The 20,545-nt window shown below is 41.2% G+C and overlaps 1 protein-coding gene and 1 long non-coding RNA gene across 2 annotated transcripts in view; both read right to left on the minus strand.

Annotated features, from left to right (window-relative positions):
- Positions 1–618: 618 nt before the first annotated feature.
- LOC115900279 lies at positions 619–9,830 on the minus strand. The gene is made up of 3 exons (XR_004059930.1): positions 9,696–9,830; positions 1,635–1,731; positions 619–675 (listed from the first exon to the last, which is right to left on the minus strand). It is a non-coding gene; the product is annotated as an uncharacterized LOC115900279 (long non-coding RNA).
- A 1,122-nt stretch (positions 9,831–10,952) lies between these two features.
- The window catches only part of KIF5B (kinesin family member 5B), a 50,114-nt gene continuing 40,521 nt past the window's right edge, over positions 10,953–20,545 (minus strand). The window contains exons 24-26 of the mRNA XM_010357030.2: positions 19,697–19,913; positions 18,130–18,280; positions 10,953–13,457 (exon numbers count right to left, since the gene is read on the minus strand). Coding sequence (XP_010355332.1) covers positions 18,150–18,280; positions 19,697–19,913 — 348 coding nt within the window. The 3' untranslated portion in view covers positions 10,953–13,457; positions 18,130–18,149. The remainder of the gene's footprint in view (positions 13,458–18,129; positions 18,281–19,696; positions 19,914–20,545) is intronic.

Below are 20,545 nucleotides of genomic sequence, written 5' to 3' on the forward strand. Positions count from 1 at the left end.
ACTCATACTGGTGATGTCTTGTCTATCTCTGAAGAAACAATGGGCATTTATTTGGGATTGCTTAGATTTAGTAACATTCCTTTATTTTTCATTTCAAGTGGCTCTTAACTGTGAAGTGGGGGGAAAATGAGTTAATTTCTTGACTATTTTAAATAGTTGTAATAGGTTCTAATTTTACCTCCAGTGGAAACAATTGAAAGTTTTTATGTTTATATTATTCTGGCAAGTTAATATGAACTAAAGAACATTAAACAAATATTTCAGTGCAGATCATGAAACAAATACAGCACAAGATAGTAGCACTTCCAGTCCTGAACTGATTTCTGTGTATATTTCCTTTTAAAAAATTGCTTCTTTTCCAACACTACTGAACTGTACCCTTAAAAGTGGTCAAGGCCGGGCGCAGTGGCTCACACCTGTAGTCCCAGCACTTTAGGAGGCCTGAGGTAGGCAGATTGCCTGAGCTCAGGAGTCTGAAACCACCTTGGCCAACATGGTGAAACTCCGTCTCTACTAAAATAAAAAATTAGCCAGGCATGGTGGCCTGCGCCTGTAATTCCAGCTACTCAGGAGGCTTGAGGCAGGAGAATCGCTTGAACCCAGGAGGCAGAGGTTGCAGTGAGCTCAGAGATTGCGCTGCTGCACTCCAGCTTGGGCAACAGAGTGAGATTCTGTCTGGAAGAAAAAAAAAAAAAGTGGTCACAGTGGTAAATTTTATGTTAAGTGTATTTTACATTTTTTAAAAAAAGCTTCTCTTCCAAATCTTCAAACTTTGGAAGCATTTATTTGGTGAAGTAAGTAGTACAGTTGGCCAGGTGTGGTGACTTCATGCCAGCACTTCAGGAGGCCAAGGCAGGAGGATTGCTCGAGCCCAGCAGTCCAAGACCAACATGGACAACATAGCGAGACCCTGTCTCTACAAAAAACACAAAAATTAGCCAGGAATGGTGGCACACACCTGTAGTTCCAGCTACTTGGGAGGCTGAGGTGGGAGGCTCACTTGAGCCTGGGGAGGTCGAGGCCGTAGTGAGATGTGATGGCACCACTGCACTACTGCCTGGGTGAGATCCCGTCTCAGAAAAAAAAAAGAAAAAGAAGTACAGTTGTCTCTCTATCTGAGGGGAATTGGTTCCAGGACTCCCCTACAGATACCCAATCCGCACATGCTCAAGTCTCTGATATAAAACAGCATAACATTTGCATATAACCTACACACATCCACCTGTGTACTTTAGATCATCTCTAGATTACTTATAACAACTAATGCAATGTAATGCTAGGTAAATAGTTATTTATTATATTATTTTAAAAATTGTATTATGTTTATTGTTCCCCTCCCCCAAAATATTTTTTCTTTTTTCTCTTTCAAGACTTTTTTTTTTTTTTTTTTGAGACAGGGTCTTGTTCTGTCACCCAGGCTGGAGTGCAGTGGCACGATCACAGCTCACTGCAGCCTCGACCTCCCAGGCTCAAGTGATTCTCCCACCTTAGCCTTCCAAAGTGCTGGGATTACAGGTGTGAGCCACTGCACCCAGCCTTTCCCTCCTGGAATATTTTCATGTGTGGTTGGTTGAATCCACAGATGTGGAACTCATGGATATGGCGGGCTGACTGTACTTCCCATAGCTGCTTACCATATTCAAAGGGGAGCTTGATGGCAAAATATAATCTGAGGCCCAAAAAGTCAAACAAGCTCTAGAAAACATCCTTAAAAAACCAGCAGTTCCTTTCCTGTGGGGAAAAGAAAGAGAGATCAGCTTGTTACCATGTCTATATAGAAGGAAGTAGACATAAAAGACTCCATTTAGTTCTGTATTTGAGATGCTGTTAATCTGTGACCTTATCTTCAACTTTGTCCTTGCAAGAGACATGTGCGAAGGTGATTTAAGGTTAAAAGGATTTTGGGCTGTGCAGAATGTGCTTTGTTAAACAAGTGCCTAAAGGCTGCTTGTGGTTAAAAGTCATCACCATTCTCTTAAATCTCAAGAAAGAGAAAAACATTTGTCTCCTGCCCCTCCCTGGGCAATGGAACATCTCCGGGTAATACCCATTGTGTGCCTTGCTTACTGAGTGAGGAGAAATCGCCTTTAGGAATAAGGTGGGACTTGCTGGAGCAATACTGCTAAAAGGTTTATGGAGATGTCGCATATACATCTCAAGGCACAGCATTTTCCTTTAAACTTATTCATATTACAAGGATTTTTTCATATGTCTTACTGCCGATTTCCTCCCTACAATAATCCTATTATCCATCCACTCCCTTATCCTTTTAATGACTAAGATAATTCTCAATAAATACTAAGGGAACTCAGAGGCCGGTGCCGGCGTGGGTCCTCTGTAAGCTGAGCGCCGGTCCCCTGGGCCCCGCTTTTCTTTCTCTACACTTTGTCTCTGTGTTTTATTCCTTTTCTCAAGTCTTTCGTTTCCACCTAACGAGAAACACCCACAAGTGTGGAGGGGCAGGCCACCCCTTCACTTTCCCACTTCACATTCTTTGCACTCGCCGGAAGTAACCACTTTCTCTGTTCTCATCTCCAGATCTCCAGTACTTCCAAATTATTCATGTTTAAGCATTATCAGTTGTCCCATCACTATGGGAGATGAGGACTCTTTCACTACCATCAACACACACACACACCCCTCAACTCCTTCTCTTCCCAATAAAGGCGTATCGTGAATTTCGTTAATAATCCTTGTTTACATTTTTATGATGATGACATGTCAATCACAGCTGAGCCATGTAATTAGACTATTACTTTCCCTTTCTTGCTTATATGATTCTTTTGTGAATAGTAATTTTTTCTTAGTGTTCTTTGCACCAGTCATTTATTCCACCCTAAACTCTCCAGTTTTATAAATCTCCTCTCAAAAAGTTCAAATATATCAATTACTCTCCATTTTGTCTTGGAAGCGTCTCTGACTGGCTCCTGTCTGGACTGGTTGCTGTGTATGCCGTCACCTTGGGGGTCCCGTTCTTTTGTATGCCCTGCATCTTCCTTAGTTTAGTCCCTTATTATGGTTGAGGTACAGCTTCCTGATAAAAGGTATGTAAGAAGTGACATGTTTGCTGGCCAGCACGGTGGCTCATGCCTGTAATCCCAGCACTTTGGGAGGCCGAGGCGGGTGGATCACTTGAGGACAGGAGTTTGAGACCAGCTTGGCCAACATGGTGAAACCCCCACCTCTACCAAAAATAAAAAAATTAGCCAGGCATAGTGGTGCATGCCTGTAGTCCTAGCTACTTGGGAGGCTGAGGCATGAGAATCGCTTGCACCTGGGAGGCGGAAGTTGCAGTGAGCTGAGATCACACCACTGCACCACTGCAACCTGTCTTAAAAAATAAGTAACATTTTTGGGAACTAGTGTGCCTGGAAACCTTTTTATTCCACCTACCCTTACACTAATTGAGGGTGGAGATAACGTTCCCTTGGAATTTTAAAGATACCGAGCTACTTTTTTTTTTTTTTTTTTTTTTGCTATTTCAAGAAATTTTATTATTATTTTTTATTTTTTTATTATACTTTAAGTTCTAGGGTACATGTGCATAATGTGCAGGTTTGTTACATATGTATACTTGTGCCATGCTGGTGTGCTGCACCCATCAACTCGTCAGCACCCATCAACTTGTCATTTACATCAGGTATAACTCCCAATGCCATCCCTCCCTCCTCCCCACTACTTTCTTCTAATATCTGATGTTATTTGAGGCATTCAGATTCTCAGTCATTTGTATGACACTTTTAAAATTTTTTCTAGTTCAGGCATTCTTTGTAGTGAAATTCACAATGGCATGCCCTAGTGTGGGTCTGTTTTTAATATATTGTGCTGGGCATTGGAAAGCCATGGCTTTCAGTTTCACTAATGATTTCCTCTGCTGTTTCTTCTGTTCTCTTGATGGCATGCTTATTTTCAGACCTGAGGCCTTTTGTTCTGGTCTTTTCTTTCCTACTTTCTAGCTGTTCTTTTTGTACTACTTTGTGGGAGATTTCCTCAACTTCATGTTCTAACCCTTCTACTGAGTTTTTAATTTCTATTTTCAGGATTTGTTTTCTGAATATTCTTTTTTTCTTAGATGGCGAAAAACCTTACAATTTGAAAACCTGAGGATATTAGTGGCAGTTCCTTAAAAATGTTTTCTTCTCCCTTCACAGTCCCACTTTGTTCAATTTTGGGTTGTGGGTTTTGATTCTACCTTTCACCCTAGAGGCATCCCTCAAATGGCTGGTGATCCTTGCCTGTCTGTGCATATTGAAGAGGAGGACAATAAACTGACTGGAAGCAACTGGCTCACAGGAGTAGGATTTGTTGACTGTGGCATTCCCGAAATTGCTGCTTCCCTAGAGACCCCCGATATCAGCTGCCAAATTTTGCACAGAATCTTCTCATCTCCTGGCTGGAAGCGTAAGCCTGGCTACCAGCATTCAGACAGCCAAGTAGGGGAAAGGGCTAAGCATTAAATATTCTGAACATAGGCTGGGCGCAGTGGCTCACTCCTGTAATCCCAGGACTTTGGGAGGCCGAGGCGGGTGGATCACCTGTGGTCAGGAGTTCGAGACTAGCCTGGCCAACATGGTGAAATCCCGTCGCTACTAAAAATATAAAAAGTAGCTGGACTGGGCGCGGTGGCTCACGCCTGTAATCCCAGCACTTTGGGAGGCCAAGGCGGGCAGATCATGAGGTCAGGAGATCAAGACCATCCTGGCCAACATGGTGAAACCTCATCTCTACTAAAAATACAAAAAATTGGCCGGGCGCGGTGGCTCAAGCCTGTAATCCCAGCACTTTGGGAGGCCGAGACGGGCGGATCATGAGGAGATCGAGACCATCCTGGCTAACCCGGTGAAACCCTGTCTCTACTAAAAATACAAAAAAATAGCTGGGCGAGGTGGCGGCGCCTGTAGTCCCAGCTACTCGGGAGGCTGAGGCAGGAGAATGGCGTGAACCCGGGAGGCGGAACTTGCATTGAGCTGAGGTCCGGCCACTGCACTCCAGCCTGGGCGACAGAGCAAGACTCCGTCTCAAAAAAAAAAAAAAAAAAAAAATACAAAAAATTAGCCGGGCGTGGAGGCACGCATCTGTAGTCCCAGCTACTCAGAAGGCTGAGGCAGGAGAATTGCTTGAATGCAGGAGGCGGAGGCTGCAGTGAGTCAAGATTGTGCCACTGCACTCCAGCATGGCAACAGAGCAAGACTCCGTCTAAAAATTAAAAAAAAAAAAAAAAAAATTAGCTGGGCGTGGTGGTGGCTGCCTGCAGTCCCAGCTACTTGGGAGGCTGAGGCAGGAAATCACTTGAACCTGGGAGGTGGAAGTTGCAGTGAGCTAAGATCATGCCGCTGTACTCCAGCCTGGGCGACAAGAGCAGAACTCCATCTCAAAATCAATCAATCAATCAATCAATCAATCAATCAATCATTCTGAGTATAAACTTACATATCTCCCTTTGTATCAGCCAAGGTCCAAGGGAATTGCCTTCCAAATGGATACAGAAAACTTTATAGGATACCCAAGGGTTAAGGAAAAGTACCCAAGGAAGGAACAAACTTGGATAGGGATGTCCCTCCCCAAGTTTGGGATTCAGATCTTGTGGAGGTGTGGCTGCAGCTCACTGTATGGCAGGGACATTTGCTGGATTGCCCTGGGTGACAGCCGAGTCAGTTACCAGAAACTTTCCTTTGAGGTGCATTCAGGCTGCCACTGGCAAGCAGGGAATCATGGCCAGGACAGGCAAGAAGGAAACACACCATGGGGGTACACATGGGCTGAGGCTGGCACACTCCTCCAGAGTACAAGGGGACAGAAGACTGCAGCCGCAAGCAGCGAGTGCCTCTCCAGGCTATGTGTGAACTGAGGCTGAAGGACAGGCTCAGAGGGAGCCACCTGCCAGCTAGCGAGGTAGTCACAGGGCGCCAAGGCCAGAGCTGCAAGCTGGCTAAGTGACTGCATACTCGGGTCACAGCTGGAGCTGAGCCATGCCTGACAACAGGATGGTAATAAGCAGCCAGGGGAAGCATGCCAGACCTGAGAAAAGTAGCCCCTTTCTCTCATACTGACAAAGATCAACTGTACAAAGCTTATGCTGACCATGCTATGGAGAAATGCTTAGAGGGTCCTGCTGAATTATCAGAGCAGGCTATTGTGTTAGTTTGCTAGGGCTGTTGTTAAATATCACAAACTGGGTGGCTTAAACAACAGAAATGTATTGTCTTATGGTTCTGGAGGTTACAAGTCCAAAATTAAGGTGATATTGGCAGGATGGATTCCTTCTGAGGTCTGTGAGGGAAGAAGCTGTTCAAGACCTCTTTCAGGCCGGGCGCGGTGGCTCAAGCCTGTAATCCCAGCACTTTGGGAGGCCGAGACGGGCGGATCACGAGGTCAGGAAATCGAGACCATCCTGGCTAACACGGTGAAACCCCGTCTCTACTAAAAAGACAAAAAAAAAAAACTAGCCGGGCGAGGTGGCGGCGCCTGTAGTCCCAGCTACTCGGGAGGCTGAGGCAGGAGAATGGCGTGAACCCGGGAGGCGGAGCTTGCAGTGAGCTGAGATCTGGCCACTGCACTCCAGTCTGGGTGACAGAGCGAGACTCCGTCTCAAAAAAAAAAAAAAAAAAAAAAAAAAAAAAAAAAAAAAAAAGACCTCTTTCCTTAGCCTGTAGATGCCATATCTACACATCATCTCCCCTCTATGCATTCCCTTTCAGTCATATTGGAAAATGATGACTGCATTTTAACCTGATTACCTCTGCAGTAATGAGGTTCAGTAGCCAGGAAGAAGGACCTTGCAGCAACCTGGTACAATTCCCCAGTCCTGCCCTCAAAAGAATGATGGCCATTTGTTCAGGTTACTGGACACTAGATAAAAGGGAATGCCCAAATATTTTGAAGGCTGTTGGATACAGGGTCTAAGCTGACATTGTACCTAGAAACCTAAAACATCATCATGGGGGGCACACATGGAGGTATGGAGTGCCAACTAAGTTCTACTTAGGCAACATATAGTGCTCACATAAAAGCGGCACGTGCTCTGTGGATCCCTCTGCTGGTCATTTCCTTGTCTCTGATGTGTAACTAGAATTGACACACTTAGTAACTGGCATGATCCCTACATTAGATCTTTGGCCTGTTGGATACAGGTTATCCTGTATAGTGACAAAGGCCAAACAGAAGTCTCAAGCTGCTGTGCCTGCCCTTCCCATAGACACAGACAGGGGTAGGTATGAGCAAAGGATGTGAGGATCTTGTGTGACATGTTAATGCCTACCAGACAGTATCTACTAGGGAAGAGGAATTTAACCAATGGTTGACATCAGCCAGTCTGTCACCCATCGCTGCAGTGCTGGTACAGTGAGTACAGGAATGGTGTGGTCAGTGGGAGATGAAAGCTATGCACGTCCAGTAGCAAGGGCTCCCACTTACAAAGCCTGATCGAATTACTGCTTCTGACTAACGTCCTACCAGCAATATTGAGTTCAACTGTTCCTTGAAGAAACCAACTATCAACTTGGTGGTGAGTACATTGAGTCTCCTGTCCCAGGAGGGTCTGCAATTTGTTCTAACAAAAATGTGAGTTTGCCTTTCTTGACCACAGGGCCTCATGCAGCCACTGAGAGTTTTGTATGATCCATCAGCATGGGATCCCAAGTAGACTGACTGCACCACTGCACTCCATCCTGGGTGACAGGGTAAGACCCCATCTTTTAAAAAAGCTGACCAGGCATGGGGGCTCACACCTGTAATGCCAGCACTTTCAGAGGCCGAAGTGGGTGGATCACTTGAGCTCAGGAGTTTGAGACAGGCTGGGCAACATGGTGGAATTCTGCCTCTACAAAAATTAGCCAGGCATGATGGCACAAGCCTGTAGTCCCAGCTACTTGGGAACCTGAGGCAGGAGAACAGCTTGAGCCTGGGGGACAGAGGTAGCTGTGAGACAAGATCACACTACTGCCCGCCAGCCTGGGCAACGGAGCCAGACTCTCTCAAGAAAAATTTTAAAAGCATTGGGCCAGGCACGGTGGCTCACGCCTGTAATCCCAGCACTTTAGGAAGCCGAGGCAAGCGGATCACCTGAGGTCGGGAGTTCAAGACCAGCCTGACCAACATGGAGAAACCCTGTCTCTACTAAATAATACAAAATCAGCTGGGCGTGGTGGCGCATGCCTATAATACCAGCTACTTGGGAGGCTGAGGGGAGAATTGCTTGAACCCAGGAGGCAGAGGTGCTTGAACCCAGGAGGCAGAGGTTGCGGTAAACCAAGACTGCACCGAGCCAAGATTGCGCCATTGCACTCCAGCCAGGGCAACGAGGGAAACTCAGTCAGTCTATGTATTACCCAAAAAAAAAAAAAAAAAAAAAAAAAGCATTGGAGGACCAGGAAAAAGCATTGGAGGCCAGGTGCAGTGGCTCACACCTATAATCCTAGCACTTTGGGAGGTCAAGGTGAGTGGATCGCCTGAGCTCAGGAGTTCAAGACTAGCTTGGGAAACATGGCAAAACCCCATCTCTACCAAAAAACAAAACAAAACAAAAAAACAGCCAGGCGTAGTGGTGCATGCTTGTGATCCCAAGTACTCAGGAAGCTAAGGTAAGAAAATCACTTGGGCTAGGAAGACAGAGGTTGCAGTGCACTGAGATCGCACCACTGCACCACTGTACTCCAGCCTGGGTGACAAGACCCCGTCTCAAAAAAAAAAAAAGAAAAAAAGAGAGACCCCATCTCAATTCAAAAATAATTTAAAAATCTAATTCTCCAGCCATCAGTTATGATACTGTATTAATTATCCACCCCCATCCTAGTTTGCCTGCAAGAGTGTATAAATTTTCTCACTAATTTCTATCACTCCTATATGCCCTTTTGCATCCCATTCCTTAGATGTGCTGTGATTTTTTTTTTAATTTGGAAAAAAAACTATTTTCAGATTTCTCCAGGAAAGGAAAAAAATTAATACGAAGGCTCATAGAGCACAGCTAAAAAATAAAATTAAAAAAAAGCCAAAAAGGAAAAAATACAAAACTAGTTACTACTGGAAGATCGTAGTGATGCAGCTCATTTTGAAGCTTACAAAGGGAAAGAAGCATTTACCTCATCTTTCCTATACAAACTATACATACACACACACACACACACACACACCCATCCCCACTAGATGAACCAAGTAAGAGACCAAGTTTCTCTACTGCAGCCAACAAATGAAAAAAAATACTGTAATTCTGTATCCCCTATTTAATTGATGGATCTAGGCACTGACCAATAGTGACTAACAGTTCAAGAATAGACAAGTACACATTATGTGTCACCTGATGGAAGAATACCACCACCTATCAATACTGTCCTCATCCAACAAAACAACTATCTGAATCTGATTATGTCTGTGGATCCGAAACAAATTTATAGGAAATATAAAGGCCACAGAAATTTGTTAAATGATATGAAGGGGATGCAACTGCTGTATCTAGGAAACTACAGGGCAAAAAAGTTATTTTCTTCATACATTGCAATGAAAAAAGATGACAGTGGGACTCTTCATTAATATATGAACTTCCATTGGATCTTGACTCAAACTGTTTACAAAAACTAAATATTTGAATATATTTTTTGATGTGATTTTTGATTTTGATATGAAAATTATAAATTTTTTGATGTGATAATGGTATTCATTGGGTATGTTTTAAGGAGTCCTTATCTTTTACAAATACATACTGAAATACTTATTAAAGCAGCAAATGCCGGGCGCGCTGGCTCATGCCTGTAATCCCAGCACTTTCTGGGGCCGAGGTGGGCAGATCACGAGGTCAGGAGATAGAGATCATCCTGGCTAACACCGTGAAACCCCGTCTCTGCTAAAATAAATAAACAAACAAACAAATAAATAAATAAATAAAATCAGCCGGGCATGGTGCAGGCGCCTGTAGTCCCATCTACTTGGGAGGCTGAGGCAGGAAAATGGCTTGAAACAGGGAGGCAGAGCCTGCAGTGAACTGAGATCGCACAACTGCACTCCAGCCTGGGCAAGAGAGCGAGACTCCGTCTCCAAAAAAAAAAAAAAAAAAAAAAGCATATGTTTTCTAGGATTGCTTCAAAATAATGTGGGGGGGGGGGGGTTGTTGGGGGAAGATGAGTAGATTATGGATGAAACAATATTAGCTGTAGTTGATCATTGTTGACACTGAGTAACTGGTACTTGGGGTTTACTACTGTCTGATTTCGTATCTGCTTAAAATTTTCCACAATAGTGTAAAAACATATAAAGCCCAATGTACCCCAAAACAAGAAAACAAAATTGCCACTTGAATTTAGGAACAATCTTTTTAAAGTTATTCTCCAGCTAGACCTGAAAGATCATTGAGGAAGTATCTAAAAAACAAACGTTAACAGGTGTTCTTATCCTGGTTAATAAAACCACCAGACTCAGATGAACAATGGGGACTAATCAAAGTAAAATATAGGTGAGACTGGCCGGGCGCAGTGGCTGCCTGTAATCCCAGCACTTTTGGAGGCCGAGGCGGGAGGATCACATGGGGTCAGGAGTTCGAGACCAGCCTGGCCAACATGGTGAAACCCCATCTCTACTACAAATACAAAAATTAGCTGGGCATGGTGGCGCATGCCTGTAATCCCAGCTACTTGGAGACTGAGGCAGGAGTCCTTGAATCCAGGAGTCCCTGAATCTGCACTTGAATCCAGGCGGTGAGGGTTGCAGTGAGCTGAGATCACACAACTGCACTCCAGCCTGGGGGACACAGCAAGACTCCATCTCAAAAAAAAAAAAGTTTTATATGTGAGACTGGTCATTCATTTCTAGCTCTACACATTTAATACCTGCTGTCCAAAAGACTGCAAGACATTAGGAAACAAAATATACATAAATATAATGATGTATCAGTCACTATTCTGTCAAGATAACGCCTGAACTCAGTCATGTAAAATCAATCTAACACTTAAGTTTTAAGAAAGTCATTACATTTCAAAAAATCTTCCTCTTTATTTAAACATAAAACGCATTTACAGCATGCAAGTTAACTTAAAATTAAACGGTGTCTTCCCAAACCAAGTATTTGTGAATGTATCTTCAAGTACTGAAAATAAACCAACATATTCTACAGGTAGACTCAGACTCTTCTGTCACCTCATGTTAAATGGAGTTAAGCGCAAACTGAGAGTTAAGCACAGTAGTTAGTTTGCTTAAGTTAGGCAAATAATTTAATTAATCGCCATGAATAAATATTATTCTCTTTATTTCACTGAGTTTCTCTTCTGAACCATCTGTCAATGCCATTCAGAGGAACGTTAATATGTCCAGTCAAAAAGACACTGCAAATTGAAATGTGTCAATATCCTAGACGATCAGAAATTTTCATTTTTAAGAGTAAGTGCTGTGTTTAATGACCTACCATAGCAAAAAGCAGTTCACTGAAAACAAATTTATGAAATTCTTAGTACACTTTATGAAAGTCTGAAATTATAAATAGAAAAGAACCATCAAGATATTTTTAAAAACCTAACATTGTATATTCTGAACCACATGCTAATTAAAATTCATTGTTCATTACACAGCACCAATACCCATGATACATCTTACAAGAACGAAACTAACATATTCGGAAAAAAGAGAAAAAAAAATTCTGCTTCATTTACGAATATTGCCAAAGGAGGCAAGTTTTCAACTGAAAACAAAACATACAGATCTATGTGAATGCAGCCAAATGTTTCTTCATTTAGAAAACGATCATAAAGAGGTGGCAGCACTCTTTTTGCTTGTTAACTGTATTACTTATATCTGGCTGCACCAACATTTCATTTCGATTTTTGGAGTGTTTCTTCTGATCAATCCTAAAAGCAACACAATCATTTTAGTTTGCAGACTACAACAGCAAAGATTTTTGACTATTAAAAAAATAAATAAATAAATTTGTATTTTAAATCAAAATTATTATAAAAGTGGAAATTACAATAGTTAAGGAAATAGAAAAATAAGCCAATTATGATCTCAGTCTTCTGACTATGGCTCCAAATTTAATACAAATATCTGTGTATAAAACTTTTGGAAAAAGTTAATTCTGCCAGCCAGATCCTAACACAGAACTTTCCAAGTTTCTCTACTGACTAACCTTAAATCCTCATTCTCTGTGAATTTCTGCTAACACAGTTGCAGTCACCGCCCCCTACCATTGATGAAGCAAATAGTGAAATCTCTTTCCCTATTATTTTATAGTTTCCTAAAATAAGCTGTTGACTTAATCATCTGAGGAAAAACTGGCAAAAATACGTATACACTTAGTACTAATTACAAAATTATGGGCTATGGCCAACAAAATAATTTATTTAATGATTATTAGTGACTTGCAAACAAATTACTATTTTTAGACTAAACACGAAATAAATTAGTGTACAAATTAGTGCAGCAGGTTAAAAACACCTCAGGGATTTCAGAACAAAATTGACCTAAATATATTTTTAATTCATCATATATGTGTCCTGTTTCTTCATTTTTCTCAATTTCCACAGGCTATAAATTTAGGTCAGCCAATAAAGTACTAACAGTATAAAATTGTTTAATCCTATAATATCTTAATTCATTTTACTAATATTAAAGATGACAAATTATTACCTGTCCAATACTTATATTAGCTAGCAGGCTCACCAGAATAAAGCGGAGTATTTTCATTCCATCAAGACTTGTTGAGTACAGAATCAGGAAAAAGAGAAATATAATTCCTTTTCCAAACTCTCTTAAACTAAGATCTGTTTTTGATACTTTAAAATATTTCTATTCAAAATAACTCGGCAACAGGCATTTCATGAGATAACAAGTAGCCTTGCTCAGTCTCAAATGCCTAGTTAGGCATTTGTAAGGTTTCAGTGCTCAAACAGTGGTTTTCAGGAGCAAACTTCAGAAACAATACAAGTAATTTTAACCCTAATAATATCATTTCAAGGAATTTTAAAATACAGTACTGACTGGATATATTTTATGGGCATGTAGTGTTGTAAGTGGTAAAATTTAAAGACATTTAACCTAAATGTTCCATTTTCTCTTAAAAAAAAAAAAGGAAGACGTTTTAATAGGAAAAGAAAAGAAGCAGTAGCAACTAGGTAATTTAAACTGAGATTAAAAAATAAACAGACAAAAAACAAATACAAAAAGTACAGTCCTATAAGGTACAGTTAGCTTGGCACAGAGAAGACTAAATTTAAGACATGATAGACAAACTGTGTAATAAATAGGGCCACAGTTGTAAACTGTCCTTTTTCCCTCCTAAGATGCCAAAATTGCACTCTAGTTGTGTTGGGAAGCAGCAGAGTTTACAAGAAGAGTAGGTAGGAAACAGCTGTACAGGCCAGGTATAATTTATACATTTTTTTAAAAGTTATAATTCTACAATCCCAAGGGAGTAGAGGTTATAGTCATTGAATGACTGCTTGATACCATGTCCTCTTCATACTTCGATTACTTTTTAATACCTAAAAATGGGAGAAAGCATAGAGAGTAAATATGTTTAGTTTTACAAAACTTGTGTTTGAGATAATCATGAAGAATAAAACAAGAAAATAAAATATGCCAATAGTTTACAAACATTTTAGCCAACAGCTGTGGCTACTTTCCCCAAAATTACAAAGATGGCAAAATTAAATGAGTTGGTTTCCTTTTATTTACTGCCTAAGTAGAACTGTTTAGAAGCAGTAATGTTTAAAAGGAGGTCAGCCCTCCCTTTGTTTTTATTCTCCCCAATAAAGCTATGGGTAAGCTGATTTATGCATTATATTTGTTTAAAAAAGAAAAAGATGGCTAATCTTTTAACCAGCAGACAGTGGTCAGTGACATCCTTAAACCAAGCAACACTAACCAGCAACTACTAGTTATGTATACAGAAGCTTTAAAAAAAAAAAAAAAAGAGGGGGAGAGGTGTAGAGGAACAGGGATAAACAAGAGGTGTATACAGTAGGAAAAGTAACAGCAAAATACTTCTAGTAGTATTAAACATCTTTGTATTAAACTGCCTACTTACCTATGCATTTAGAAAAACTCAACCTATTTAAAGTGCTATGCAAAGCAGAAGACCAGCCATGTAAAACTGGTTAACTAAAAGTATCAGTATTACAAATGTCATCCTTTCCAAAAATAAACACAGTGACTTGAAATGTTTTTCTTAACATTAAAAAAATTTCTCGCCAGGCACGATGGCTCATGCCTGCAGTCCCAGCACTTTGGGAAGTCGGCGAGGGGGGGGGGGGGGGGGCAGATCACCTGAGGTCAGGAGTTCAAGACCAGCCTGGCCAACATGGCAAAACCCCATCTCTAGTAAAAATACAAAAAACTTAGCCGGGCGTGGTAGTGGGCGCCTATAATCCCAGCTACTCGGGAGACTGAGGCAGGGAGAACTGCTTCAAAGCAGGAAGTGAGCTGAGATCCTGCCACTGCACTCCAGCCTGGGCGACAGAGCAAGACTCTGTCTCAAAACAAACAAACAAACCTCTGCAAATTATTTAACATTTAAACAATTTATCACTTAAGTGAATCATATACTTCCCAATCATGATTTAAGACAGATTACAAGAGTTTGAAAACTAAGAACCACTATCCTTGGACCAGCATCAAAACAAACCTGTAAATAACTGTATTTTTACATCATAACTTTCAAGTCTTGAAAACCTAGTTTGGCTGAGTTAGCCATCTCCCTTATGTGCTAACCTGGTGTCACTATACAGGGATCAGCTATAGTTAATAAAAGTATGGTCTATCCTCTCTACAATGAGGTAAGTTTAAAGTTGACATATGAATTTTAATGTGAGAACAATATTCAAAAAGGGTAAACTTTATATCTATGCTTTGAAATCCCCTTGCCCAGCTCCCACTTCCAGAAAGGTAGGAAAAGGCTTGCATCTACTGAATACTGTGTGATGGGTAACATTTTAACTCGTGTAATTCTTTTTTTTTTTTTTCCTTCTGAGACAGAATTTCGCTCTTGTTGCCCAGGCTGGAGTGCAATGCCATGATCTCGGATCACTGGAACCTCCACCTCCCAGGTTCAAGTGATTCTCCTGTCTCAGCCTCCCGAGTAGCTGCAATTACAGGTATGCGCCACCATGCCCAGCTAATTTTGTCTTTTTAGCAGAGGCAGGGTTTCTCCATGTTGGTCAGGCTGGTCTTGAACTCCTGACCTCAGGTGACCCACCCACCTCAGCCTCCCAAAGTGCTGGGATTACAGGTGTGAGCCACCGCGCCCCGCCAACTCATGTAATTCTTAAGAATGACTTCCATCTTACTAATAAAACAGAGTTATTGTCCAAAGGGGAAGAACACAGGAGCTATCTCTAATTATCAGGAAAACCAGCTATTGTATGTCTACTGATATTAAGTACTTATTATCTATGACATAACCTTGTCAAAAATGTTTATGCTGAGTCTAATCAATGCTTTTGCATAGAAATAGAGGGGAGAGAGAACAAGGTGACTACACATAAGAACAATCAGACACAACATCCAGAAGGTGTTATACCCTCAAGACAACTGGGTCTACTCTTCATTAAGTCAATATCACTAAACAGGGTGCTCATTCAAGATCAGAAGAGATTTAAGGGATAAAACCAAATGCAAACAGCAGTCCTGAATTGTACTCTGGTTTAGACAAACCAGTTGTACAGGATAGTAAAAAAAAATTGGAAAAATGTGAATATGGAATGGCATTAAATAATATTAAAAATATAATCTTACTGGGTGTGATAATATTGTGGCTATGTAGAAAAATTTTGTTTTAGGACGGGCGCGGTGGCTCAAGCCTGTAATCCCAGCACTTTGGGAGGCCGAGATGGGCGGATCACGAGGTCAGGAGATCGAGACCATCCTGGCTAACACCGTGAAACCCCATCTCTCCTAAAAAATACAAAAAACTAGCCGGGCAATGTGGCGGGCGCCTGTAGTCCCAGCTACTCGGGAGGCTGAGGCAGGAGAATGGCGTAAACCCGGGAGGCGGAGCTTGCAGTGAGCTGAGATCCGAGATCCGGCCACTGCACTCCAGCCTGGGTGACAGAGCAAGACTCCATCTCAAAAAAAAAAAAAAAAAAAAGAAAGAAAAATGTTGTTTTAGAGATTCATTAAATAGGCAATAAATCCATAATTTATTTTTATGCTGAAGTACTGTAAAACAAGTCAGAATGAGAAAGAAACTATTAAAAAGTTTATCTGCTCAAGTTCATAAAAGGAGTCAGGATTCCAACTTGGATGGAACTCCATAGTCCATGTTCTTTTCACTCTACCACTGTTTTAAATTCTACATTGTGTGAACGCAATGTTTAAAATTGTTAGAAATGTGAATCCTTCAGAATATTTCTTAATTTTCTACTCAAATTTAGAGACAGTATTATGCAAAATGTCCAAGTATAAACAAGCAACATTAAAATAAAGTTGCTTTAGTATTTGTCAGAAACAGCTAATCATTTCGTAATTATCTACTATATTTTATTTCCAAAGCATATACACACATCAGGGACTTTCTGAAGAGTCAGAGTTCCTGCTATATGATGAATTATTAGGCAACCACTAACTAATTCAATCATGTTGTAGAAGAACGTGTTCTGAATATATTGCTAAGTTTAAAAAGCAGGCTATGAAATACAAAATTAGCCGGGCGTGGTGGTGCATGCCTGTAATCCCAGCTACTTGGGAGGCTGAGGCAGGAGAATCGCTTGAACCCGGAAGGCGGAGGTTGCGGTAAGCCAAGATTGCACCATTGCACTTCAGCCTGGGCAACAAGAACGAGACTCCGTCTTGGAGCGGGTGGGGGGAATGCAGGCTACGAAGCAGCATATGTAGTTAAATAGGTGGAGTGTATTAGAATAGTTATCAACAGTTTAAGCTTTTAAATTGAAAAACTAATACAGAAAGTTCCAGAAAGAGAGATATAGTACTCTAGACTTTTTTTCTAATTTGTGATTGTTTTATGCCCTATAAAGAACAGATATTACTTATACAATTATAAATAAAACTCAGAAATTTGTTAGTAAGCTTTGCTCATATGAAATTTGGTGCAGTCTTTCTAGAAACCAATGTGTTAGTATGTAGCGAGAGCCTTAAAAATGTTCACAAGGCCGGGCGCGGTGGCTCAAGCCTGTAATCCCAGCACTTTGGGAGGCCGAGACGGGAGGATCACGAGGTCAGGAGATCGAGACCATCCTGGCTAACACTGTGAAACCCCGTCTCTACTAAAAAAATACAAAAAACTAGCCGGGCGAGGAGGCGGGCGCCTGTAGTCCCAGCTACTCCGGAGGCTGAGGCAGGAGAATGGCGGGAACCCGGGAGGCGGAGATTGCAGTGAGCTGAGATCCGGCCACTGCACTCCAGCCTGGGCGACAGAGCGAGACTCCGTCTCAAAAAAAAAAAAAAAAAAAAAAAAAAAGTTCACATTTCCTTGTAACTGCATTTCTGGGAACCTCCTGGAAATAATCTCTAATAGGTTAGGGAATACAAGATGTTTCAGGCCGGGCGCAGTGGCTCACACCTGTAATCCCAGTGCTTTGGGAGGCCAAGGCAGGCGGATCACCTGAAGCCAGGAGTTTCAGACCAGCCTGGCCAACACGGTAAAACCTCGTCTCTACTAAAAATATAAAAATTAGCCGGGCATGGTGGCGGGAGCAGGTAATCCCAGCTATTCGGGAGGCTGAGGCAGGTGGATCGCTTGAACCCAGGAGCCAGAGGTTGCAGTGAGCTGAGATCATGCCATTGCACTCAAGGCTGGGTGACAAGAGTGAGACTCCATCTCACAAAAAAAAAAAAAAAAAAGTTTCAAATTTCATATATGAAAATTTTGGTTTTTGAAAATTTCAATTATGGAAAAAATTATATAATTACACGTCCAGCAAAAAGGAATGTTTATAAATCATGGTACATCCATTAGACTGAATATCAAGAGCTAGTACAAATGGTCCAATGCTAGATTTCAAAACAATTAAGACCACAAATTTGAATATACAGTATGATCTAAACTATACAAAAAGATCAAGCTAAATTACCTTTATAATTGCTTAAGTTAAAAAAAAAACATAACACTAATGTGAGAATTTTTTTAAAAATCAAAAAATCTATTTGACAACCAATTTTCCACAAACAGATATGAAAAGCCAGATATAAATAACAAACCTGTGGGTATGTATAAATGTTTACACTTGTTTGCCTCCTCCACCTCGCACTGCCACTGGCTGGCTGTTCTGAACAAATGCACCTCCTCCACGAATTGCACTTGGGTGAGTTGGAGAAGCTGCTGGATGTTGCCCGGGACGAATAGGTTTAGCTAATATGAAAAATAAAGACAGACTTTAGAATAAAGCTTAAGATGTGACTGCAGTGACTGTTAAGGTTTCTTCTCCTAATCACAACAAATTCCCAAATGTTTTGTTTTTCTTTGCCTTTTTGTTTCTCCATCACTTTTTCTTTTCTGTAGCATCCTTTTCTCTAGGACCTATGTAATTCTTAGCCTTTAAAAAAAATCTTTCTGGCCAGGCATAATGGCTCATGCCTGTGTAATCCCAGCATTTTGAGAGGTGGATCACTTGGGTCCAGGAGTTGAAGATCAGACTAGACAATAAGGCAAAATCCTGTCTCCACAGAAAATAAAAAAATTAGCTAGGTGTGGTGGCATGCACCTGTAGTCCCGGCTCCTTGGAAGGCTGAGGTAGGAGGATCGCATGAGCCTGGGAGGTTGGGGCTGCAGTGAGCCGTAACTGTACTACTGCAGTCCAGCATGGGTGACAAGCAAGACCATGTCATTAAAAAAAAAAAAAAAAAAAAAAAAAGGCTAGGCACAGCCTGTAATCCCAACATTTTGGGAGGCGGAGGCAGGTGGATCATCTGAGGTCAGGAGTTCGAGACCAGCCTGACCAACAAGGAAAAACCCTGTCTCTACTAAAAATACAAAATTAGCTGGGCATGGTGGCTTGCACCTACAATTCCAGCTACTAGGGAGACTGAGGCAGGAGAATCACTTAAACCCGGGAGGCAGAGGTTGCAGTGAGCCAAGATCATGCCATTGCACTCCAGCCTGAGCAACAAGAGTGAAACTCTGTCTCAAAAAACAAACAAAGTAAAAATAAAAAAAAAAAAAAAACACTTCCTGCACCATTTTTTTTTTTTTTTTTGAGATGGAGTCTCGCTCGTCACCCAGGCCAGAGTGCAATGGTGCCATCTTGGCAACCTCCACTTCCCGGGTTCCAGCGATTCTCCTGCCTCAGCCTCCCAAGTTGCTGGGTTACAGGTGTTCACTACCATGCCTGGCTAATTTTTTTGTATTTAGTAGAGACAGGGTTTCATGATGTTAGGCTGGTCTTGAACTTCTGACCTCAGGTGATCACCTGCCTTGGCCTCCCAAAGTGTTGGGATTACAGGCGTGAGCCACCGCGCCTGGCCACTAATGATCATTCTTAAACATTAAATCATTGCTGATGGCTTATTTTCTTGCAATTCTCTTGGCTTTAATAATATTGCTCTATATAGTTTCTCCATTCCATGACCATTCTTGCTTGCTTCTCTAGTTCTCATTTATCTTCTTGTTCTGCTAATGTGGTTATTCCTCTCTCCCAACAGTGCCACTCCTTGCTAAGTTAGAAAATAAAGACAGATGCACCATGACAACACATAAAATTCGGATGTTTTCAGCTAAATGAGCATTCAAATTGAGCAAGGTTTAAAGGTTTTAATGTGTTCTACTAACCAATCTGTGCAGAATGCCCTCTTCTGGCCATATTCTTTGACCTGACTGCTTCCTTTATGCGATCTACTTCTTGCTGATAACGTTTGCGATCACGAGATGCATTTTCTTTAGCTTCTTTCAGTGCTGATTCCAAAGCTTTCACTCTCTCAGCTGTAGCTCGAAGTCGCTTTTCCAACTTAGGAAGTTCACAGCGGAGATCTGCATTATCACGTACCAACTAAACGTACACAAAAAAAACACGGATTCCAGATTTAACAGGATGATTTGAAAGAGTACCAGCATTTCATAATTGCTCTTTAGAAAAGAAGTAAAACAGCATTTTATATTGTTTCCCATTTATCTAATTTAGGCAGAAACACGCAGGGAATACATCCATCTCTACATATCATACACACATCTATTTATTGACAAAGGTATAGTTTCCTTTAATTTTTCAGGGGAAGAATTGTTCTCTCCCTCTACTAAGCAAAGATAATACATTACAAGATAGTGCTATGTTTCTTCAGTAAGACAACTAATCTGGTGAAATGAAAACTGCTTCATTATATTTGACACACTGGGGTATTAGATATAAAAACACCACTCTCCCCAAAAGACTATGCAGTATTTTAACTGCAGTCTTGTTGTGTAGTAGAGATTTCAAAATTACCATGAATAAATTATGAAAATCGTCTTAAAATCCTAAAGAGAAAATGAGAATACATGTTTTCACTGCCTCTTTTGATAATAAGGTTGTTAAAAATACTAACTCCTCTAAAAGTTACTTGTGGTTTCTTTATATAATTTCTGATAAAATGGCTCAGGGTATAAACATTCCTGAGGACTCTGAAAGATTGAAATACTCACTTG

Source organism: Rhinopithecus roxellana, chromosome 11, assembly GCF_007565055.1.
Source record: "Rhinopithecus roxellana isolate Shanxi Qingling chromosome 11, ASM756505v1, whole genome shotgun sequence".
Lineage (NCBI taxonomy): Eukaryota > Metazoa > Chordata > Mammalia > Primates > Cercopithecidae > Rhinopithecus > Rhinopithecus roxellana.